At 43.1% G+C, this 25,033-nt stretch overlaps 2 protein-coding genes across 5 annotated transcripts in view; both read right to left on the bottom strand.

Moving 5' to 3' along the window:
• Window positions 1-4,400, bottom strand: part of LOC308087503 (uncharacterized protein C1orf21 homolog) — a 49,807-nt gene extending 45,407 nt beyond the window's left edge. For 2 of the 4 annotated variants that reach the window (XM_080431414.1, XM_080431415.1), the window contains exon 1: window positions 4,229-4,368. The gene's annotated coding sequence lies outside the window, so the exon portion shown is untranslated. Of the gene's footprint in view, window positions 1-4,228 lie in introns of all 4 variants that reach the window. The other 2 variants (XM_080431416.1, XM_080431417.1) reach the window with 2 other exon arrangements.
• Window positions 4,401-7,120: 2,720 nt separating this feature from the next.
• Window positions 7,121-24,537, bottom strand: edem3 (ER degradation enhancer, mannosidase alpha-like 3). The gene is made up of 20 exons (XM_080431365.1): window positions 22,895-24,537; window positions 22,157-22,202; window positions 21,173-21,273; window positions 20,939-20,978; window positions 20,608-20,720; window positions 20,209-20,362; window positions 19,623-19,757; window positions 19,244-19,349; window positions 18,609-18,706; window positions 17,871-17,996; window positions 17,506-17,589; window positions 17,142-17,225; window positions 15,954-16,078; window positions 13,790-13,961; window positions 13,509-13,654; window positions 12,715-12,859; window positions 12,231-12,422; window positions 11,726-11,891; window positions 11,293-11,478; window positions 7,121-8,541 (listed from the first exon to the last, which is right to left on the bottom strand). The coding sequence occupies exons 1-20, from the start codon at window positions 22,981-22,983 to the stop codon at window positions 8,198-8,200; spliced, it is 2,652 nt and encodes an 883-aa protein (XP_080287491.1). The 5' UTR covers window positions 22,984-24,537; the 3' UTR covers window positions 7,121-8,197.
• Between the last annotated feature and the right edge of the window lie 496 nt (window positions 24,538-25,033).

Here is a 25,033-nt window from a genome sequence, read left to right as displayed (position 1 = left end):
AATATCATTCACACAGATGCAGAGCGGAGCTTTTACTAATTTTACCCATTACACTGCACAGAGGCATAGGCCTTCCTACACACAGCCATGAGTAATCAAGCTGTTCGGTTCACGGAAACTGTCAATAGTCCCCAATAATACCCAAGATAATATTAATGGTTTCTTAAGCATAGCCTCTTGAGACAGGGGCCTTATAATGTATCATCACGCCTTCTAAATCATATAATCAATTATATCGCATGCTGCGATGAAACGAGCACTGTGTGACCCGTTTACGCTGAATGACTATTTCCTATATTCCTTTTCTATGGTGTAATTCATTGTATTATTACTATACTATACTTATTGTTGCATCGTTTTGTTCTGCATTGTGAGCCCAAGTCAAGATAAATTAGTTATCTGTAAGCTCATGAATGTTATTAAGTGCCACGTTTGTTCAGCAGTCAAGCAGTCAGACTAATATACATACAGTATAGCCTACGTCTGATTGACTCATTGCTGAGATCACAGACAGATTATGTTCCGTCTGCTGAGTGATGACAGTTAGTTTTGAGAAATCCACGCTGCACTTCACACCGAGAATGCAAGAGAGGGAAAGAAACAGACAACATGGTGATAAATAAACAACAGTGAGACAGACAGAACGCAAGTTAAACAGAGAGGGGGAAATAGAACAATATACGAGAATGAGAGAGATAGGAATCCTGAGCCATGTCCTCCTGATGTCCTGCCCACAGTGGACTCTGAACACAATCTGCATTGTAAACACAGCCATTGGGAGATACTGCTCCGTGTGACAGACATACAAACATCATCATGTGCAAAAAGTCTTCCACCCCCGCTGACTCAAAAAAAAAGGGACCCACAAAGAAAGACACTCCAAAAAACTAAAAAGAGGTCACATCCACCATTTCCCCATGTAGGCTGCAGCAGCACAGCTTTGTATTGTGACTCAGTCAGACAGACAGTGAACACCAGAGATGAAGACATCACTCACATCGCAGAGTGTTTGAGTGTTTGAGTTAACCCCCGGGAACGCATCTGTGTCATTTTAGATTTGAGCTACAACCATTATTTTTATACTTTGGCTATTCAAAAATATACAAGCTCATAGCTCGGCATTTAATTCACTCGCTATTGAGCTTGTAGATCTGCTATTTTTGAAAAATCTTGACAATTTGTGCAAATCTTTGAATATATATATTTTTCTTTCTTTGCTTCTGGGGGGGTCCCTGGAACTAATATATTTTGAGATGGGGGTCCGCGGCCAAATACATGTCATTTTGGGTGGTCCTTGACATGAAAACGTTTGAGCACCACTGATATAGCGACCAAACAACAATAATATGTATTTGGCCGCAGACCCTCGTTCCAGGGACCCCCAGAAGCAAAGATTTGAGTTAAAATGTTTGCTTTAGAAGAATATATATTCAAATATTTACAAAAATCTTCAAGATTTTTTAAAAATAGCAGATCTACAAGCTCATAGCGCGGCACAGAGTGCTATGAGCTTGTAGATCTGCTATTTTTTGAATAGCCAAAGAAATCTAAAAATGACACAGATGCTTTCCCGGTCCTAATGGATTAAAGCACAGGCTTGAGCTTTGTTTATTCAGTATGATGACAGACAGACAGACAGACAGACAATCAGCCGGCCAACCAGCCAATCAGTCAAGACGACTGACAGACCGACGACGAGCAGAACCTAACAGGGATCGTGTTGTGCTGGCCTTGTACTTTCTGCACTGCAATATAGAAAATGTCCAATGACACCTAACACCGCTCAGCACAGCACTGCTGCCATGCAGAGACCAGTCCAAACACACCCCTAACACAATATGACACAGTCATGGGAATGGGCACGGTAAGCCCCACACTCACACACACACACACACACACAAACACACACACACACACACACACACAGGGAAGACATCCTGGTAACCATGGATACCCTCCTCCTCCTCCTCACAGGTAGATGTCACTGATGTTGCATCATGACTCAAAGCAGACCCAAACAATCACCTGAATTGCCTTCCAAAGCATCTCAATCAGCCCCTGACCGACACAAGGTGATTCAGGGCCATTGATGTGCGCATCGGCAGATGATGAGTAGAGAGAGTACACAGGGAGATGAGAGCGGTATGACTAATAATAGATCCCACTTCCTCACAGACAAATACATAGATACATACAGATACACAGAGAGATAGGTGGAAAGAGAAGCAGTGGAAGAGAGAGAGAGATAATTTTGATAGAAAGACAGACAGACAGAAGAAAGACAAACAGATTATCATTAGACAGACTGACAGACAGATTAGACCAGGGGTCTTCAACGTTTTCAGGCCAAGGACCCCCGGCCCCTAGCTGAGAGAGAGATGAAGCAGATAGCTGTGCAGTGGACTAGCTGTTGTCTCTACTGCTAGCCAGTAGCCACCGGAACCAAAGCCATATGCGACCAATGAATCATGCACATGAGTCAGTACACACGCACACACACACGCGCACATACACACACACACACACACACACACACACACACACACACACACACACACTTCTGTGGTAAGAGTGATGGAGGTAGAGAAAGGTAGATGGAGGTGGATAGATCAATCCAGACAAATAAATTATAGTAAAAGAGGGAGGGGTACTTTGCAACACAGCCACCCAATCACAGCATTTCTGGTGCATCTTCTCAACCCACATAGCCTTGATGTACAGTAAGCTACTGGTGGTGATAGCAGGGTGTTATGCACTGTGTAAAGTTGGACACGTCAACCTACATAGCAGAGCGTTATACAACTACCAAACCTAATCTAATGATCTGACAGACACAGTTTCATGGTGGGTGAATGTACTGCAACTAATAAATAATGAGAATATGTCAGACAAAAAACGAGACCCCCGGAACCCCAAAACAACTGTTGGATAGCTTTAGCTGCCTAGCATAAATGCCTATCAGAGCTAGGAATGGGTCACTCTACTGACTCAGTACCTTGATCGACTTTTGTCATATCAAGGGGACAGGTAGCCCCTTTCGGAACCCTGTATACCTTTTTTTGGGTATTTGGGAAGGCGGTATCCCCACCTGGATACAGAAAATCCCACCACTACTAAAGTAGGCTACATTCCCTTCAGCCGCCTGTCCCTTTGTAATTGTACAAAATGCAAATAACTGGACCCCCGAAAGGCTTCCATTTAACATTGAGGCCATCATTGTAACATTGGAGGATTTCACTGTAGTGTGTGTACCACTACTATTACAAAAAAAAGTGCAGTTGCAAACATGATGCTGAACAAACAGACCAGGGCCAGCCAGGGCAGCGGACCTCTGCCGTGGTGGCAACGGGGCTAAACACAGCTGTGTCCAGCTGCGCTGCGTTGAGGACACTGGGGGCATTGTTCCACCACTGGGGGAGAGAGAGAGAGAGCAGAGCAGAGGGAGCACACACACACACTCTACGGTGTATATGCACACATTCTTTCATATCCAAAACGATTAACGGCCCCGTAGCCCTCGATTCTGCACAACAAGCCAGGGCTGTCTTTTTCTCTTCTCTGTCAGCAGGGCTGCCAACCCTCCTCCTCCTGGATCCCTGCAGGAGTCTCGTCTCCTTGATTTCAACCATAATCTCCTTGAGGACTCCTGCTGGATTGTCATTTGCTAATTTCTCCTGGATTTGATATCAAAACTCCCCCAAAAAATCCAAGCTCAGAATCTCTGAGCTTGTTGCTCCAATACACGCATTTTAGTGTGTGTGACACTGTGTTGAGGAGGCTGGTGACTGGGGGCAGCCAGCAACACAAGGGACCAACAACCAACGAGGATGTCGAAAAGAAAATCTAAAATGCAATGATCATCCAACGGCTCCCCAAAAGCGGCACAACAACAATCACTCACACAATAAAGCGAAATACAGCACAACATCCACCCAGTGTTTCGTCCAAACAGATTGTGCTGCTGCTGCTCTGCTGCTATCCTGACATTATTTACACTTAATTCACTATAAAACATGCATCGACAAACAGATAAACCCCCCCAAGAAGAAGATGCAGGAAGAGGGAAAGGGAAAGGAAAAGCGCCGGGGTTTACAATCACAGCAGCACATACACACACATACATACACTCACAGGAAACAACAACAAAAGAAACCTACAGAAACAATTACATTCTACGTGCACGCGTGTGCTTTTTTACGACTGGAGTATTGTACGCTCGTATACTTACTTTGATGAACCGGTTCCGTTCGGTTCCACTGGAGAGAATAGCTGAGGCTTAGAGACGGACGGACGGTCGAGCGGGAGGCTGCGTGTGTGCTAGTATGAACAACCGTACCACTGGAGCCAGCGTTGCCAGGTTTCGAGAGAGAAACGAGCAAAACCAGGTGGTCTACCAAAACAAGCCCCAAAAGAAGCGAGCCCCTGGCTTCGATCGCTCTTTAAAGGACGACTTCACCCATTTTCAACCTGTCTTCGTATAATTGGTCCTCACTAATGTTCATGATATACAATGGTACCACGTTTTCCTACTCGGTCTGTGTCTCACAGGAGGGCTGCGCCGTGGACACCCTCAGAAACCCGCCTACCAGTGACATCATCGTTAGTCAGATTTTTTTTTTTTTTTTCAAAGATTTCATTTCATTATTTAATTTTTTTATTGATATGAGAACAATGACTTCCATTATTTCCAGGAATAGAAAGCCTGCAGTTTCTATTAGCTTGGATTCCCCATTGATGATGTCACTGGTAGGCAGGTTTCTAAACTGTCCACAGTGACAGCACTCCTCTGAGACCGAATAGACAAAGATTGTACCATATTATTATAATGAGCATTAGTGAGGAGTAAGGACCAAATATATAGCCTGGTAAACCCTCCCTCCGGAAATCTCAATTCCATTTCATTTCAGGAGTGAGTCTGGCCTGATCCGCCTGTCTGCAATATTGGCTGTGCTGGAGTTGGGCGGGAGTAATACCGTTGACTGACAACCCCTTCAGCCAATGATAATTTTTCCCCTTCAGCCAATCAGCAGTTCACCAATCTTAATGTGACGCGACGGGACTTTTGAGACAGCCATACCCAAAATGGGTTGCCTTTTTCGGGTACAATGGTGTCACTGCCCGCCCCTACCGGTTCTCTAATTATTTTTTTTTAAATAGGCTTTGTCATGATTAATTGACCACATATATGAAGTTAAACAACTACATTCTATCCAAACGATATCTTATAAGTAAATTCCGTGCCTCAAAATAGAAGTTAGAGAGCTTTTTGAAGTAAAAAAATAGCGGAGAAAACTGCCCACAGAAAAAGATGGCTGCCGTTCGTGTTTTGGGCTCACTCGAACTCGCCACCTGATTGGCCAACTGTCGCTGTCAATCACAGAACGATGTGCGACGACGCTGATAGGCGCGGCCGTTTGGCATATACAGCCAATATTGCAGAGAGGCGGTTCATGCCAGACTCACTCCAGGAATCAAATAGAAATTAGATTTCCGGAGGGAGGGTTTACCAGGCTACCAAATATATGAAGATAGGTTGAAAATGGGTGAAGTCGTCCTTTAAACATATACATTGGCTATTTGAAAATAGCCAATCTACAAGCTCACAACGCATCGCGATGCAACACGTTGTGAGCTTATAGATCTGCTATTTTCAAAAAATAAGCTTGAAGAAATTTTGAAAAATATGAAATATTTTTTAAACATTTAAACAACACAAATCTTGTAGGGTTCCTGCCTTCCTCGCATAACATATTTTCAGATGGGGGTCTGCAGACACATACATATTAATTTGGGGGTCCTTGACATGAAAAGGTTTGAGAACCACTGGTTTAAACAACATTACACAGCAAGCCCAAAATAAGCAACTGCAACAACCAATATTTACAAGCAACTTTAAAGAAAAACAAGCCCAAAATCGCTTATAATAAGCGGACATGGCAACCCTGGTGAACAACCGTAGCACTGGAACTGAACGTAAACTGTGGCTTCTTGCGTCATTTTTCGACCAGGATGCCACTATCCAAAAAAGAAAAAAGAAAAGCTAATCTACAAGCTTACAACGCACCGCGGCGTGACGCTCTGTGGGGCTTGTAGATCTGGAGTTTTATTTCACGCCAGACACCGTCGTACGACGAATTGTTAGATAAAGCATATTTCGGCGCAGCAGTAATGCAGCCATTTTGCTGAAGAGGAGCGCCTCACCGCGGCACTAATGTTATTGCTTTACTAGTTTAACTTGTCTCACAATTTAAACCAAACTATTACAGTGGTGGAAAAAGCACTACATTTTTTTACTTAAGTAAAAGTATCAATACTGCAATGTAGATTACAAGTAAAAGTCCAGAATTCAAAATGTACTTGAGTAAAAGTACAAAAGTGTTGGTATCAAAAAGTACTCAAAGTACCAAAAGTATAAAGTAATCAGACTGCCCCATTTCACAAGTTTTCAAATGTATAAAATGATTTTTTGTTTGTTTTTTGTTTAACTCTTTTGATATATAACAAAAATCATAAATAGCAGATCTACAAGCTCAGTGTGTTGCATAGCAGGGCTGAAGTGGTTAATGTATGTTTTGTAATAATAATCAAAATCTACAAAGTAACTATTAACTAAAGTTTTCAAATAATTGTAATGGAGTAAAAAGTACAATAGTGGAGTAGAAGTAAAATTACTGAAAATTGGAAATACTCCAGTAAAGTAAAAAATACATACATTTTACTTAGGTACAGTACTTGAGTAAATGTAGTTAGTTACTTTACACCACTGCTATACATAGACTATACCCATTTTCTTTCAATTGGTGCTGTGGCACCAAAATGTGTAATTTCAAAATAACTATATAATTTCATACCTTGTCAGCTCTACTACCTGTTGTTCAATAAGTGTCAATTATTTTTCCGGTTCTCATACTGTACATGACGACCAGTGACTCTACCGAGCAAAACTATATATATATATATATAGTATAAACGTATATATACGTTTGTGTTTTTATAACCATGTCATTAGTTGTATTAACCACCACTGCTATTCACTACCTCATATCAGTTACAAATTAAAATAAAGCCTCAATGACTAACAGAAAAATTGAGAGGGAGACAAAGCAATTTCATTATTAATTTTTATTAAATTTCACTGTTAAGTTATTGGCTTATGTTTTGCTTATTTTCCCCTTCCAGTTGGTCAGCAGTTTGCAAACTCCGTCTCCCACCTGGAGGCCTCTGCTGGTACTGTCCGTTTTATAGTCGGGTTGAGCATGCTCAGCTCAACCATGTGGTCATGTGGTATTGGGGGAGATCTGATCATTCAAACTGACCAGAACCTGAGCAAAGCAGCTCTATATTATTTCTGTCTATATGGGCAACATTATTTGACAAATACATATTTACAATAGCACATGGTTTGACTTCATAGGTCTTCCTCCTGGATCGCTGGCTTGATGCACTTTAACTTTTGATAAGATCCCGGTGGTGGTTAGAGCATGTGACCAACACCGATAGCACTTGCCCATCCATCAACACACTCACACTCACATTAAGCCATACATGTGATTAAAGATAACCGTAAACATTCCATCCACCAATTAGCTCATCACAGTTCAATATAAAAAATGAATCTACCCAACAGTCAGATAATTAATAAAATCAGCAAAGAATTGTTCAACCAGCATTCAAGATGATCTCCCATTTTCAAATAAAATAAACAGTCAGAAATGGTCAGAGGAAGACACTAAAAATAAGACCAGATAAAAAAAAATAAAAGAGAGATATGTTATGATGCAGACTGGTCCAGATTATAGAGTTTTCTGACTACTAGGCTATGTTATGAATCAGAATCAGAATGAAAGATCAAACAGAAATTGAGTCACAAAGTGGAGTTGACACCTTGGTCTCTCAAGCATCAAAAGGGGCAAAGAGGAGTCCTTCACAGTTCTAAGATGATATCTGTACCTTGGCACCGCCACCAGAGGAGGATGAGAGGCACAGCCATCCCTCATTTTACGCCATGCTTGATCCAAAACTATTTCCCCACTCATAAAAGTGTCCCATCAGTTCATTTTTATTTTGATTATAGCGGAGACATCTGCACATATATATGACCCCGCTCCCCCGAGCCATTTCCACAGTGGGATCATCATGACTCACTCATGGGGGATTGGGGGGTTATCGGGAGAGGAGCAGAGTTGTCAGACATCCGTCAGAGTTCATCCTTCTCCATCTGTTGAAACGCCTCCAAGTCCTCCCGCCAATCAGATAGCAGCTCATCTACCGATTGGCTGCTCGATTCCACATTGCCTTCAGGCTCCTCCCTCTTATCAGAGTCTTTCTCTGCACCGGGCTCTGTCTCCGTTGGGCTCACTTCCACCTCTGACGGACTAATTTCCTCGCCCAGAGGACTAAATTCCTCCTCACAGGGGCTCGCTTCCTCAGGGGCTGCCTCGTCCAGTTCCACTGTGCTCATTTGGGATTGGTCAATAGCTGTGGATGAGGCAGGAGTGGTGTCTTCGGTTACGCAGTCCCCTTCTTCGTGTACGTCCCCACCTGAGGAGAGATAAAGAGAGAGACGGGATGATTGAGATCCACAATTCTAGGGCTGTCGAAGATTCCAAATTCAAACCTTGGCACAGCAGCTGGCCTAGTGAGATCACAGTTCTGTTCTTCTCTGCCATTGTGGCTGTGTCAGGTTAGGGCGGATGCACTGAATGCACGGACACGAGTGACACAATGTCACTTTAATTGATTCAAATTGAAAATGTAGGTCAAGCTGAAACGTGTATAGTAATGATAACAGAGAACTCAACTCGGCAGGCAGAGAAAGTGATTTGCACTCTGCGCAATATAAAAAGCCCCGTTTGGAAATAATTTGGATCTTGGGTCAGTAACTTCACATGGTTTGATTATCATTTCCCATTTCATGTCAAGGAAAAGATAATTGTTCCATTTTGATCACAGCACAGCACACTTGGAGTGTTACATGTCCGTGAAACTTCAGATTTCATTTAAACCAGTATGAATATGATCTAACCTCATTAAAAATGAGGATATCAAGCAATATAAATTATGAATCATTCATTTGATCTCGCTCTGAGAAAGCACACCAACCACGGCACTGATAGACACAGACAGAGAGAGAGTGTGTGGTCTGCAGCCTTTAAAGGAAGTGTTACGGCATATGACATTATTTGTTTAGTTTGTCATGTGTAGGCATGTCAATATTTTAAAAGACATGTTCATGTTTGAATAAATATACCTATACAAATAGTGATGACTCAACAAAAAATGGAAAAGGTTTTTAACGTATGGGTTTTGTTGAGAAGGAATATTCCAACGTAATTTTTGGACACACACACACACACACACACTTCTTTCCACCCCCTCAGTTGGTAATCTTTACAAATGTCTGTAGGCAGTCATCCCCAGTCAGAAATAGAGCAGTTTTCATCAAGATGCTGTCAGCTGTAACAGCACAGTGCTGAGGGTGAGTCATGTTTCCCACTGAATAAAGCGCTCCTGCTCAACCAATCTGAACAGAGAGAAAATGGTACCACAAAAGAAGTTGTACTGAGGATGAAATTGTTAATGGTCTGGATGGGCTAGCTAGATATTGCCCTTCATCCACCGTAACCGCAGGAAAAGTAACCTTTCCAATAGCACCTTATGTAACTATTACTGGTTGGTAAATGTGAAATAGATCTCAGTAATTCCCTTCATAAAGCATTAAGACTCTACAGTTACTTGTTACAGTTAATTGCTTGTTGCTATGATGGTCTCCTTGTGTCTGGATGAAGTTATTAGTAGGGGTGTGCCAATATATCGTCCCGCGATATATCGCAATATGTTTTTGTGACGATATGTATCGTTGTGGGGTTTAAAAAAAATTAAAACATTTTTTTTTATTAACAGAAGTATTTGTTTGCATTTGCTTCCCCCCCCCCATATATTTTCATAATAAATTAGAAAAAGTGCTCCTCGGAGCACAGGTCTCAGGTCAGAAATCGGCCTCATGGTGGCGCTATAACAGGCCCATGTGAAAAATTTGGGGCAGCGGTTCGGAATTGGCGTGTGTGCAAAGTTTCGTTGCGATCCGGCCAACGGTGCCGGAGATTAGCCGTTCTCCGACAGAAGGAAGGACGGATTAGCTGTTCACAGACAGAAGGATGGACGGACAGGGGGTAAAACATACTCTCTCGCCATGCCTTCGGTCTGGCGGAGACAAAAAGTGCCATATATTGTATCGATATCGTGAGCCCAATATCGTGTATCGTATCGTGAAATTAGTGTATCAGCACACTCCTAGTTATTAGTCTCATCCTCAGATGTCCGTTTGAAACAAAGTGAGCAGATTCTTGCCTTTAGCTTCTCAGAATTGAAAATTAATTTCATTGGTTGTTAACATACACACTATACTGTGTGTGTGTGTGTGTGTGTGTGTGTGTGTGTGTGTGTGTGTGTGTGTGTGTGTGTGTGTGTGTGTGTGTGTGTGTGTGTGTGTGTGTGTGTGTGTGTGTGTGTGTGTCCTAAGCCATGAGAGGAAAGAGCAACAAAAGACTGATCACGCTAAGCTTCTCCATCAACAAACAGACACACACCACACACAAACACACAAACCTTTAAAGGTGGAGTGAGAGAGAGAGAGAGAGACGTCAGACATTCAGTACTATGGGCAGAGTGGCAGAGAATTAGGGCATTATTGTCAAGAGGGGATAAGAAGTAGAGTGGAGGGGAAAGGCATGACATAAAGGGGGCGGGAAACCAACATTGCAGAGATAAGGAGGAAGAGAAAGCAGAAGATACTTACTGGTGCCCACGGCCACGGTGCCTGGGAGAGGTTTATCTTTGAATATGGCTTCTGCTCATCCCAAGAGGAGGGGAGGAGTACAGAAAGAGAAATAATAGAAAGAGAGAGAGGAGAGGCACTGTTACAGTCCACCACAGGGAACAGAGGAACCTGGGAGATGGGATTGGGGGGAGGGGGGGGGTCAGGCACAATACTTTCCACCACCCTCCTCCAGTACAGTTACACGAGGGCCCACCAGTATGAGTCATAATCACTCCTTATTATCCCACTTCCTTATTAAAACAAGCATTAGGAGAGGTTCTGTGGAGTGATGATTATGAGAGCGATACAAACAAGGAAACAAGGAAAATACGAATCGACCATTAAAAAAAATCAAGTGTGTGATCTAGTGCTGTTTTGTGAAGCACACTGAGCCGCATTCCATGCTTGAAAAGGTGCGGTTACAAATAGCGGTCTAATCTAATGTAGAAATTGACCACAGATGCAGTCCCCACCTCTGTCCCTGGCCTTGTCGCTCAGCAACACCTCCACCTCTTTGTAGTCCTTCAAAGCCTCAAGCAGGATGTTGCCCTCCTTGTGGAAGAGGAAGAGGAGGGGCAGGGTGACATCTTCCGTGTTGCGCCCGTCCCCGGCCATCTGAAACAGGGGGGCTGTGTCGCTGCTGCTGCCCTCATTGTCATCTGCGAGGAAAAAGATGGCCGAGGGGAGATGAGAAGAGAAAGGACTTGAGATCAGAGTGGTGGACACAGTCTCACGGTCTATCATTTATAATCAGCTTATACAAGTTCTACTGTATTTATTCAGTCATCATTGCAACGTGCAGGAAGGGTGCTGACCGGCCGTCTTAAAGGTAATTCAATTATCTGGGCCTAATCTAGTCACTGAGTTGATATCCTGTGTCTCGTGTGATTAGTTGCCCGTCCTCACCGATGACGATGCCTCCGATGGCGCCAGCTTTCTGGATGTGTCGGGCCTTCTCAGCGAACATGCACTGACCCCTCTGAAGCAGGGCGATGCGGCCCTGGACGTACTCAGCATTGACCAGCTCGGTACAGCCGCTGTAGGGCTCGGCCACTGTCACAAAGCCTCGTACCTGCACACAGGAGGAAAAGTGGAGAAGAGCGATTCAACCACGGTCTAAAACAATGGCTCAAATTTCCTATCATATACTGGGTGGTTTTGCAGGCTAATCCCTCTTGCTGTCCTGCTGGCCACAGAACAAATCCCAATTGGGATTTGGGATTTCCTAAGTCTCATCCATGCCTCTGTCTGAATAAAGTTAAACACTCGAGGGAACTAAGTAGGTTCTCACTCAAAAGAAAAAATGCCTGAAGGTAATGTCAGTGACCGGCGTAGGGAAAAACAAACACGCAGACATAATTAGGTACTCGTTTGAAAATTGGCAGCTTCTAAAGCTGGAAAATTCACTCACCCCTGTGGTGCTTTTGGACAGGTCTATGCCAAACTGCGCTGGGCCGGCGGTTAGTACCACTCTGCCAAAGAAGGGGTGGGAGACGATCTGAATGGCTCTGGGTGGGAGCTGCTCCTTTTGCTGCTGGCTGGAAAGCTCCATCATCTCCTGCATGAAACGCATGCCGTCCTCTGCGGCTACCGCACTCACAGCCTGGAGGAGGTGCACCCCAAAGAGAAGAAGAGAGAGGTGGAAAGGGAAAAAAGTAGTAGTAAGGACATGGGATTCTTATTTTACTATCAAACAAGAGCAAAGGCGTGTGTGTGTGTGTGTGTGTGTGTGTGTGTGTGTGTGTGTGTGTGTGTGTGTGTGTGTGCTAATATTTTAAGATGTGCAAATATTATGTAAAATAAATGTGTAAATGTTTGGTCTTGCAATTAAATTAATTACTTTTGCGTAGGACATTTAGAAAGTGTTGCCATGTCTCCTCCTTCCACTTGCTTACCTGTGTGGCATGCTGTACCAGCTGCACCCTGCCATCCTTCAGGTGGATGAGGCTGACTCCCATTCTTCTCAGCAGCTCCAGATGTTCAGGGTTGTTTGCCATGAAATCCTGTGCCCTCAGGGGAGGACGGCCCATACCGGGCTCACTGGAGGCAGGGATGGGTAGAGGGAGAAGGATGGACAGAAAGTTGAAAAAAACATTCAGAAAAAAGGAAAGAAACAAAACGTCACAGAGCTAAATGTGAAATTAAATCAAAGAAAACTTTTGTGGGGGCGCCGATAGCCTCTAGGCTCTGACGCCCTTTTGCCACACAGTGGGAATAGCTTTATCCAACACATTTTGGACCCCACTCTGCAGAAAAAGTTTCACTGTGCTTTCATCTAAATTATTTTGTGCCAAAAAGATCACCCGCGGGATGAAGCCCTTGCCACTAGCCTCGTGTCATCAGGCTTTTCACAGTAACTGCGGAAAGCCTGGTTTCTGCTTAACAGTGGTGCTGGCTGTAAACTAAGAAATTAGGTAAGAAATACATTTTTATATATACAAATAAAGAAATAAATCGAAGAATTCATGGCCAGACATGGCGGACCTGACAAAAATGTTCTCTCCCATTGAGAGAAACCCGACGCTTGCGTCACAAGCCCGTTTGGAGTACACATTTTCAAAAATACCCAGACCACAAATAAACGACTGAGTGTTAAAATGTATTTCTTTTTTTCCTTGTAGAATGGATGTCATAGAACCACCTAAAGTGACTAAAACTAAGTAAAGAGAAGGAAAGTTTCTGGACATACCGGTAAGGAGCAGGGCGGGGGCAGCTTTTGTCAACGGCGTTACGGATTGGCTCACGCAGGTTACGGGGGAAGGCGGGGTCAGGGAACAGGAGGCGGGTGTTAGGGCAGGTCCAATCAAAGTTAGAGTCATCCATCTCCTCCTCTGACTGAAGTAAAAAAAAAAAAAAAGTGAAGACCTTCATTAGAAATTCGTTTTTGAAAACATTTGTCAAGCTCACGCTAATCCTGTGTGTGTGTGTGTGTGTGTGTGTGTGTGTGTGTGTGTGTGTGTGTGAGATTACCGTTGTATTAGTGGGGACAGGTGGCTTGTGAGGTGCCATGGAGAGAGATAGGGGTAAGAGGTGAGCCTCTGTGGTGAAGATGTAGTCCTCCACATCAAATGGGAGGTCCTCGGGATCCGCAAACAGCAGGAACAAGTATTTAAACATCTCAGCCAAGAAGAAGGAGTCCATGCTGAGAAGAGAGGGACATTCGGCCAACAAATAGGAAACCACTTTAAAAGGGTTTTAAAGATGTATTTAACAGTCATACACTATGGACACCACACGGCCAATAAGGCTAGGCTACATTATACATTTAATATTCAATTCAATGATAACTTCATGTCAGTCTTTCCGCATTGAGAAAAAGAGCAAAAGACACGCCTGTCCCATACCTTCTGGCTTGGGTGCTGGATCAAAAAATAACTAGACGCGTCGCAATTCTGGGAAATTGCAAAGTGTGGTTGCGCCGACGCCGGTCGCGGCCGCCGGGACTCTAGGGATACGCCGGGAGGAATACCGTCGGAGGCCGCACGACGTGCCATTCGAATCGGGTGCCGATCGGATCCTGCCTTCATGATGCGTGCCTTTTCGATTTTAGGAAATATGCCCCTCCCACTAAATAAATAGGCCCCTCCCACAAATGTAACGGGCCAATCGTATTGTCACGTCATTCCTGATATCGCTTTTATTTCATTTTGAGAGGATTGATCCCCCAAAAATCATGTTTTTGCATCGAACGGTGACGCCCCCTATGGGTCAAAGCGGAAATGCTTTTGGGGATTTGTTGATTAAACCACCCTTGACATGTGATTCAAATTTGGGATTGACTGGACGTTTTGTTCGTGATTTGTGGGCTTTTTTGTAAAACGGGCCCCTCCCTCTAACTTTGGAAGCCATTTACGGACGAACGGTATGGACTATCAAAATTCTGTTTCGCTCCAGATTATTGCATGGGTCCAGAGATCATGTGTACCGATCTTTGTGAAATTTGGACAAAATATGTGGGAGGAGGAGCTAAAAGTGTGTTTTAAAGAAAATTCAAAATGGCGGAAAATCTATTCAGACGCAAATGGGCGTGGCCTATATGGGGAGTTGCGTCATAACCCAAGGAATCTAGGGGAACATTTTTTATTCTAGGACCTACGGTTCAAGAGTTAAAGGCCAAAACGTAAAGTGGGCTGTTATAGCGCCACCATGAGGCCGCCTGGTGTAATGTGTTTTTAAAATAATTTCGGACTAAATCATGAACCTCCCCACCAAATCTGGTAACTCTAGCTCTTACAGTTTCAGAGCAAAAAATTCTTGAATTTGAGTTTTTTCACTTTTCCATTAAAGTGGATGGGGAAATTTAATGCACTAATAAATCAATATAAATTAAACTATTTCACCAATCTCTTAGCGAAATACAAGTGCACGATTCCCGGTGAAGCCGGTCATTTTGACATATGGCACTAAATTGGGAAAAATAAACTGTGGGAGGAGATGCAGCCCGAAATAAAGTTTATCTATAAAGAAATAAAGAATAAAGTTTATCTATAACAATAGTCTGGTTGCCCATTCGGGCAACCACACTAAATATGCATACCAAACATAACTCCCATTTGCTGAATGTATTTGTGATTAACGTTTCAAGCCACCAGGCTCTTCCTCAGACTTCGGAGGAAGAGCCTGGTGGATCGAAATGTTATTAACAAATACATACAGCAAATGGGACTCTTTCCACCTTTCGTCATGTCTTCTTTTTATTAATCCACCTCGTCAACCCACCCATCTTCCAAAATAATAATCATTTAACAACCAGGTGCCAAACATTTGCATTCACCAATGTGTACAATCACACTGCATTCACTGAAGTTAACGTGAACTATAAGTGTTTTACAGTGATGTTTGCAGTTGCATTTCAGCAGTCTTTGAGCAGTATCATCCTCAGGCATGCAAACAGCCCCGAGGTGAAAAAGGTGACAACATGTTGTTTTCTTTCGGGTCAGGTGTCACACAATTGCCCTATTTGGGTTCAAAAAGGTGACTGTAGCTGAAAAGTGACACTTTTGCATGTCTGCATCCTCTAAAGCTAATGCAGTATATACTTTGTCAAATGACCACATATAATTGTAGTCATAGGTCATGACACAGTCATTAGACGATGTATAAATTAGCGTTACGCCCCACTGAGTGTTCTCACCGATCCTCGTGGCTCCCGGTGCGCACGTCCTTCATGGCAGCAAAGCCACAAGGGACGCGGGCGAAGCGATTGAGGTTGTCCAGAACTGTGCGCCCTGCTTCCAGGTAATAAGGGTCTCCTGTGGCCTTGTGTGAGGAGGAGAGACAGGTAGGGCAGTCACAATTACAAATTCAAGTTGACGATTAATTGTCACACAAATAATTGAGATTAACGATTTAATTAAGTTTTTGGCATTGAACATTGGAACATATGAATAAAAACTTAGTTTCTGTTTGCCTTTTAGGCTTTGTTATAAAAAATTGCACATGGCATAAAAATTACAATTTCTTTGTATATTTAAGTTAACAAAACATTTTAAATAGCTGAAATCGTTGATCTACAAGCTTTACAATGCGTCACTAAGTGACACGTTGTAAGCTTGTTGTTCTGCTATTTCTGGAAAATGTATGAATCTTTCAACATGGAAACGATTATGACGATTATGCAAAATAATTGCGATCATTTCAAATAATTGTGATTAGGCGATTATTGTGACAGGCCTGCAGACAGGATGCTGGTTTGGGCATCATAAAGCGCAATGGCTTTTTAGTGATAGGCATCACCATCACAGGCAAAACACGACCCACGGAAACAAAGCTTTGCTAGGTGTCCGGCTGTCCACGAAATAACATTAAACACAATAGTCTACACAGCTACGTAATATTGTATTCATGCTTTTAGTTTTTCTAAGCGTTTCCATATTCTCTGTTCCTCATATGAAACAGTATACAGCACCTCCACGCTTATGGCAAAAATCTATTTCATGAAATTTTAATGGAATAGCAATTAGTAATCTACAGTTTGTGCTTGCTCCTGCTTAATAGCAGATACTGAGTCAGTTGTTTTTAATTGGTGCGACAGAGAAAGATCGGGCACCCCACAAAGTCAGCTAAGGTGTACATGGAGATTTTGCTCAAATATCAGTAACATTGGGCCTCATTCACAAAGATCTTCGTAAAAGTCCAACTATATTTTAGTGTAGATTTTTTAAATAAAGAAAAATGTGATTTGTGCGGATCACATGTATATCAGATGGCATTTTTTAAATATCAATATTTTAGTCCACTGTGGAGATACTGTATTTAGATTAACAAAGTATACTGCAGCATTGGAACCTCTGCATTGTGTCACACGTCCTTGATAAATTACCTTATAAAGGAAATAGGTGCTCTCTGCAAACTCAGGCCTCAGGGGATGCTGCGCCCAGTGTACCCTGAAATCAGTTGTGAAGGCCTGAGGAAGGGAGGTAGGGAAACGAGGGGATCAAGACTCCATTGCACGTGGTACAGTTGGAACACAGAGGCAAAGCTGTAACGTAGCCCAGAAGGCATAAAATGAAAGCTAACTTCCACCACTTGTTTTTGTTGCCAACATGAGCCATATGGAGTTATTTGTGTGTCCCCCCCACCACATATTTCAGTGAAGCAACTCATTCATTGCGGCAATGTTAGAGCCTGGGGTAGAATAAAACAGATGGTGAATGAGTATTAAGAGAAAGAGAGAGACAGATTACCTCAGGGAGGAAGTTGTGCTTCTTTGTAACTTGGTACAACATCTCATGGGTTTCAATGGCGGGCCCGATATCTCCTTTCAACACCTGCATTGTGTCATTTTATGGGCATATGGACAATTTTTTAAAGATTATTTCCACTTTATTACAGAGAGAAGATACAGGGAAAGAAAGTATATAGACACGTGACACCGCTTTCGAGACGTTTCAAAACCAGGATGATGCAATTATGTGGTAAGATACAAGAGCACTAGCAGTTGGAGCCATAAGTGAGTGCCATTAAGAGTATAATTATCCATGAAGGTGTCAAGTTAATACCCAAGTGTGGCGCATGTTTTTGTGTTCGTGCGTGCATGGGTGCGTCTGACCTGAAGTCCTGGGAAGAAGGCCAGCAAAGAGTCCATCCAGGTGCGAGCAGGAAGCAGAGGTTTGTGGATATGGACATCTAGCAGTAGAGGGGGCTGGCTTATGTACTTCATTATAGATGCATAGTGCTGTAAGGAATATACAAAGTTAATGGATCCGCTGCGATTGTTCATATAACTCTGAGAGTGTACAAATGAGTGTACATTTGTGCAAATGGATAAATCAACACTGACGGATGAATTAACACATTTGACTGTGTAGTCAACAGGGCAGGAAATCTACTTTTTGGTCCACTGGCAATAATATCAAAACGATTAAAATAAAAAGAGTGAACGATGCTTGGTGACCTACAAACCTACAAATGGCAAGAAGACAAAGTGCACTGAGCAGAACAAAAGGGGACTAGAAGCCAGGGGTGTCAGGTGGGAGAGGTTAACTCTGATCTCTGTGAATGTAAAACAAAACGGTTGAGAACAAAGTCTCTGTCTGATCAAATCACAAAATATAACATCAAAATGGAAAGCCATACTGTAAGCAAAAGGGTTAAGCCAGGAATGTTCACTGCTAACTTAATAGAATAGTCCTGTCTAGAATACTCCTGTCCTTTATCATAACAGAATCCTATTATCCAGACAGCAAGGATCTGGTTACCCTGTGTATGTATGGACATATGCGCGTGTGTGTGTGTGTGTGTGTGTGTGTGTGTGTGTGTGTGTGTGTGTGTGTGTGTGTTGTCTCACAATGTTAAAGCGCTGCAGAAACAGGTCATCTCCAAGGAGCACGTAGGCCTTCAGCAGGTATTCATAATACGAGTCGATTCCTGCGCCCACTCCACTGTCTGGAAAGACGTAAACACAGAACTTGTACAACTTGTACTGTGACAAACCAAACACCAACACTTTAACTAATCCCCCCATATACGTACTTCTCTAAAGAAAAGGCATTGTCATCACTTTTTATAATTCCACTTCCCCACATGCATGCTTGCATGAGTTTGCAAGAGAAATAATCAACCAGGTCTATGAAAACAAGCCCAAAAGAAGCGACTAACACATGAGCACTTTAAACTTATATGCATTGGCTAATTGAACATAGACGATCTATTGTAGATCAGCTATTTTCAAACAAATCTGAAAAAAGTGAAACATTTTAACAACGCAAATCTGGTAAAGGGGTCCTTGACATGAAAATGTTTGTGAACCACTGGTTTAAACAACATTAGGAAACAACCCCAAATAAGCAACTACATTTTACAAACCAGCCCAAAAACCCGCAACCCGCTACGCAAATTTACAGAACAAGCCCAAAGTCGCTTATAATAAGCAGACATGGCAACACTGTTCAGACCCCCTTCCCTTTCTTCGCTGCCTCTCACCCCTGCGGACCCACTCTCCAGAGTGGATGTTGATGGTGGTCCCCACCAGGTTGCTGTTTCTCTGTCTCTTCTCCCACAGGAAATCCAAGGCTCTGCGGGCGTGGGTCTGTAGATGTATGAGTTTGTGTGGGTACATCATCAATCAACTGATCAATACATAGAGTAAGACACCATAATCTCTCAGCCCACCAGCCAGGAGGCACTGATACTGCAGTTTGCTGCTGCCAGGTTGTGCCAATGTTACATTTTACATAGGAATATTTCAGAAGAATTATGGGCATACTGTAGACTTACATTTAATTATCTAATAAAAAAATAATACATAATAAAAAAAAGTGCTATCAAATGCATTGTCTCATAATAGAAACGGTTCTTTTACCTCAAACACGGGATCCCCAGTAAAACGACTTAAAGCCGCAAACTCCAAAATGATGGTCCCTGCACAAGCAGTACAGGTGTCGGTTTCTGTGCCTGTCCTGGATTCTGGACCCCTGACACCATGTCTCAAATTCACCTATTGAGAAGAACAATAACCAGATTTGAATGTACTCTCAGACTCGACAGTGTTTTTCACGGATGTATGAATTAAAACTGGCAAACCATGAAAAGGTCCGCTTCTCAAAACTGACATCTGTGTCCAGAGCACCGATGCAGAAAATAGAATTATGCGGTCATGATTTGAAAGTGAAGTTGTACGTTTGCCTTTGCTGTGGCCCCCCTTTTTGTCAAATGTGTATGTCGAATGTGTTGTCTTTAACGGCTGTGTACATTTTTTCTGAATGTCTAGTGCTAATGTGTGACACACTGAGTGCTGGCTGCATATGTGTGTTTCTCTCGGTACATCCTGGTTCAACATTAGACCATGTGTGCATGATTATCTACAAATGTAAACAGTAATAAATCCTTGTATACGAATGGGATGCATAGACACATATAGTGTGTGGATTTGTGTCACAGCGTCTCACCCTGGGGTAAGGCAGGCCACTGCTGGTGTTGAAGGCAGGCAGCAGCCGGTGGCCCAGGTCTTTGGCCATGTGCAGGAGCTCATCCTGGTACCACAGCATGTGCTGACCTCCCTTCTTGAGCATCACAGCCATGGAGTGTCCTCCCAGCAGCCCTCTGCGTGCACACACACATTGAACAGCTGCTTAAGCTGGTGGGAAACCACCAAGATTTCACAGCCGATGAATTTCATAGCCGAGTGATCACAGTCCCTTTCCTCGTTGTTGTTCTATTTATTTGGTTGACATTAAGGAACATAGCTGAGGCGCCACATCTGTTCACTAGCAGAAACCAGAGTTCATGTAAAAACATACAGATTTTCTTAACCGTCTTTGTTCGCAGGTAAACATTTCTATTCTCACCCCAGCACCCGGATGTTGGTTTCAAAGACTGACACCACTATGTCATTGTCCAGCCTCACGTCTGTCAGGACTCTCCTCACGGCAGCTTCAAACTCAGTTGTTTTGTTCAAAAGCTGTGAGGGACAAACGGAGCCAGAGGATACACCATTTTAATGAATCGTGACTACTTATACTTACAGTATTCCAAAGCCTGCAAGATGTGTAAGAATTAAGAAAGTTCTAATTAATGTAGTCAGGAAACATTTTGATTTAATTCACCTCCACTAGCCGTACAGTAACTACAATAGATGACTGTAAAGCAAACAAACATAAAACAGCAGTCGGCACTCACCACTAGAGTATCCAGAGTGTCTATGAGTGTGAGAGAGAACCTAAAACACAGAAAGAGAATCAATCACTCGTTACCAAGCCTGTTACTGCCCCTTAACTTTGGCTATTTATCATGTGCAACAGCCATCTTTCTCCACATAGAAGGGGATAACCTGTAATGGCCACCTCCAAAAAAGGTGTTATTATGAGCAGAAATTCTGTATAGAGTCTGACTTTAAACCAGGTGGCCACTCACTTGCCCAGTGCATCGTCCACGTCTCCTCGACTGGGCTCGAGCCCACGCACTCTTCCTCTGCACGTTAGAGGCATAAGCTCATCTGCTGGGTATGCATGGTCCTGGGAAACAAAGCACATACAAAGATTTGTCACACTATGCTTATCTCACTGAGAAAATAGCTGATCTACAAGCTCACGACGGGTCACGTAGAGGGGGAAAAGGAGCGGACAGAGTATAAACCCCCGGGGGACTCCGGTCAATGAAGTGGACCTTAGTTAAAGCAGACAAAGAGATAAACATGTTCCAAAAGATTGCAGAAACTGCACATTTTAAGTTTTCATGATTCATTTTAATTCATCACAACAGAAATGGCAATAATAGTCTCAATATCTTAGCTTAAAAAGGGATAGTTCACCCCCAAAATGCCTTTTTTTCTATCGATTAGTCACCCCATGGAGACTTGAATAAATAGATATTTTTTAGTTCTTGTCGCATTCCTAAGCCAATAATTTGATGACTGAAAGCGGTTGCAGTCTCCTTTGTGTCTCTTACTGGAACCGCTGCCTTCCGGTCCACTGGTCATCAAATTATTGGCTTAGGAATGCGACAAAAGCAAAATAACATCCATGAATTCAAGTCTCCATGGGGTGACTAATCGATAGATTGGGTGAACTATCCCTTTAAGCTTACACTGTACAATCCTACTGAGTGATGACTTAGTGTAAAGATTATGAGTGTAAAAATGGACCAGGAAGGGCCATTGTGAGTTACATTCAGTATTTTACTTGGTAGGCTTGCTGGAAGGGCCCGCCGCTACATTAACAACGCAGCAGGGATGTTAGAGGCATTTCAAAAATAGACATAGTGACCTAAAACGTGTTGCTCGCTGTAGCCGAAACTAATTCAATTATGAAGGCAGCAATTATGAAGAGAGCGGTACAATGACTCATTTATTAAATTCCTTCAGCTAGAACCAAAGAAGAAACTGGGGGTTGCACTTACCATGTAATTCTGATAAGCATGATCGAACATCTCAACCACTTGGTCTCTTTTGGGGATGATAGAACAGAGGAAACAGATCAGTGTCACCAAGAGTAATCTCTTTCTTTGGCTAAGAGACTGCCATACATTAAGTCAGTGGTTCTCAAAGTGGGGTCCAGGAAAAGTAGTTAATGTAGCGTCACAATCATTTTAACCACTTTATCCATTTATATGTTGGGTTGGCTATTCCAAAATAGCAGATATTCAAGTTTTCTTTTTTTTATATAAATCTTCTCTTCTGGAGGTGCCTGGAACAAAACCTTTTCAAATGGGGTCTGCAGGCTAATATGTGTCAATTTGACATGAAAAAGTTTGAGAACCACTGCATTAACCCATTAAAGACCTGGAACACATCTGTGTCATTTAAGGTGTCTTTGGCTATTCAAAAATAGCAGATATACAACTTGTAGATCTGCTATTTTTGAAAAATTGTGAAAGTTTGTGCAAATCTTTGAATATATATATATTTTTAAGCGAACATTGTAACTCAAATCTTTGCTTCTGGGGGTCCCTGGAACTAAATATATCGAGACGGGGTCCGTGGCCAAATGCATATAATTTTGGGGGTCCTTCAAAAAGTTTGAGAACCACTGATATAGCAACAATAGTTTTTCAGAAAACTGTTAGGATTTTGAAGACATTTTGTAGAATCGGCCTCAGGTCTGGGTTAAGTATCCTTGTGCTGTTTGCTCCACTCACCTCAACCTGTGCCTCTCCTCCTTGGACATAGCCTGTCCTGGGCTGCATGTCAGTCCCAGCAGCAATAACAGCCACAGTATAGGTGCCATTGTTGGCAGGTTGGCCAGATCCCAGTGTGTGTGATGTGCGCACAACAACAGCCTGGCTCACAGTCAGTCAACGAGCCAACGACTAGACATCCCCACTTCACTAACACACACACACCCAACACCTACCAAATTGAAAAACTGCCAACAGACATGTGTCTACGCTTACCTCACACGGTGGTTAGACTTCAGAGATCATGTTTAAGATATCTTTTGACTAAAGACACAGGTGCAAGACCACGACCCAGTTCCTTCTCTAGACTGGCCCAGTTACTCTTCATTCTCGCCCAGTTGCCAACAAAAGAACGACACAAATGATACTGCTCTGTTTACATTGTCCAAAATACAGTCATCCCTTCTTTAGTGTATAGTTTGACACTTTAGGGCTTCGTGTGTGACTCACAAGTTGCTCAGCCTCCACAAAATGACAGACAGCAAATCCAAAGGGATTTGTGGTAACTGTGTGTCAGAGAGAGAGAGAGAGAGAGAGAGAGAGAGAGAGAGAGAGAGAGAGAGAGAGAGAGAGAGAGAGAGAGAGAGAGAGGCGGAGAGACTGTATCCAGCAGGATGAGAGAATGCACCTGGGTTCAATTGTCCAGTTGTTTCACAGTTTGCAGGAATGTGATACTTTCAACCAGTGATCATAAGAGTCCACTCACTTAGCACCATAGAGATGTGCCACGCAACGCGCATGCGTAGAGGGCCATGTTGTTCCAGTTCACCTGTCACACCTGTTTATTTTCCAACCTGTCACCCGGACCTGTGCCGTCTGTAATCTAGCCGTGTGTGACACGTTGGCATTCAGGCAAACAACTCTTCTTATCAAGGCAAAACGCCCTACAACACTTCACACAACCATCTAAAGAAGAAACTTAACGATCCGACATCTTTTTTTGTCACAGAATTTCATGTCAAGTGTATTATTCACGCGCTATAAACACCACCTGGTTCTCTAGTCTGGCCGATATTCAGACACATCGATTGGTGGCTTGTTGGGTTCAGTAGAAACCAGACAATCCGAATAAACAGGCAAAAACAAACGACGCCTTCACCTATAGTTCATCTACTCAACATTAAGTCCAAATCACAGTCCAGCCCATGGCGTTTATAGGTCCAGATCACACCAGGGGGTCTCTGTAGGAGCAGTTATAGAGGTGACACACACCCACCCAAACACACACACGCAGCAGGAGGGCTGCTTGACCAGATCTCCTCGTTTTGACAGCTCGATCGCCTCTCGTCAGTCAAGTCAGGTCGTAGCACTTGTTTAAGAGCTTTAGCCAATTAGCCCAGTAGTACCAGTAGCCACTTCTTGGGGACCTTGTTATAACTCTATGGTGGCAACGCAGACATTCTGAGCGGGGAGGACGTCGCGACCATCCGGATCCATTGTGTTGTCACCCAGTCAGTGCCACTCCTCAGGGCTAAAGTGTCTGGTAGTCGTCGATCGGGTTGTGATGTGATGATCAGATGTCGTCAACCTTGTCTGACTCGATCAGGAGCATTGTGTGAAGCTACATGCTACTTACTGGCTTCACCTCGGGCATCAAAGCGGATGCTGGCGTCGTGTACGTCAATCAGCGTTGCCAGGTTATGGGAGGGAAATGTAAGCCAAAAGAAGCGAGCCATTCGCCCTTTAAACATTATGCGTTGGCTATTTGAGAATAGCAGATCTCACAAGCTCACAACACGTCGCGATGCGACGCGTTGTGAGCTTGTAGATTTGCTATTTTCTAAAACTCTTGAAATGAAATGTGGAATATTTGAAATATTTTAAACATTCTAATTTCTAACAACACGAATGCTTCCTGACACAAAATATTTATGAAAATATTTTAGAACCACTAGTTTTGGAAACAAGTCTAAATAAGGAGGTACACGTTAAAAACCAGCTAAAAAAACGCATCCCGCAACTAATATTTACGAGCAACGTTACAGAAAAACAAGCCCAATTCGCTTATAATAAGCCGACATGGCAACGCTAACGTCAATCCGGAACGTCTGGTTAAAGTCCCGCCCCCTGTCCTGTCCAGCTCTTCCATTTGTAGTTTGT

The sequence above is a fragment of the Gymnoscopelus braueri genome (genome assembly GCF_963280865.1).
Source record: "Gymnoscopelus braueri genome assembly, chromosome: 6".
In the NCBI taxonomy this organism is placed as follows: Eukaryota; Metazoa; Chordata; class Actinopteri; order Myctophiformes; family Myctophidae; genus Gymnoscopelus; species Gymnoscopelus braueri.
The sequence above is the reverse complement of the archived record's forward strand: the minus strand, read 5'-3'. Positions and strand labels throughout refer to the sequence as shown.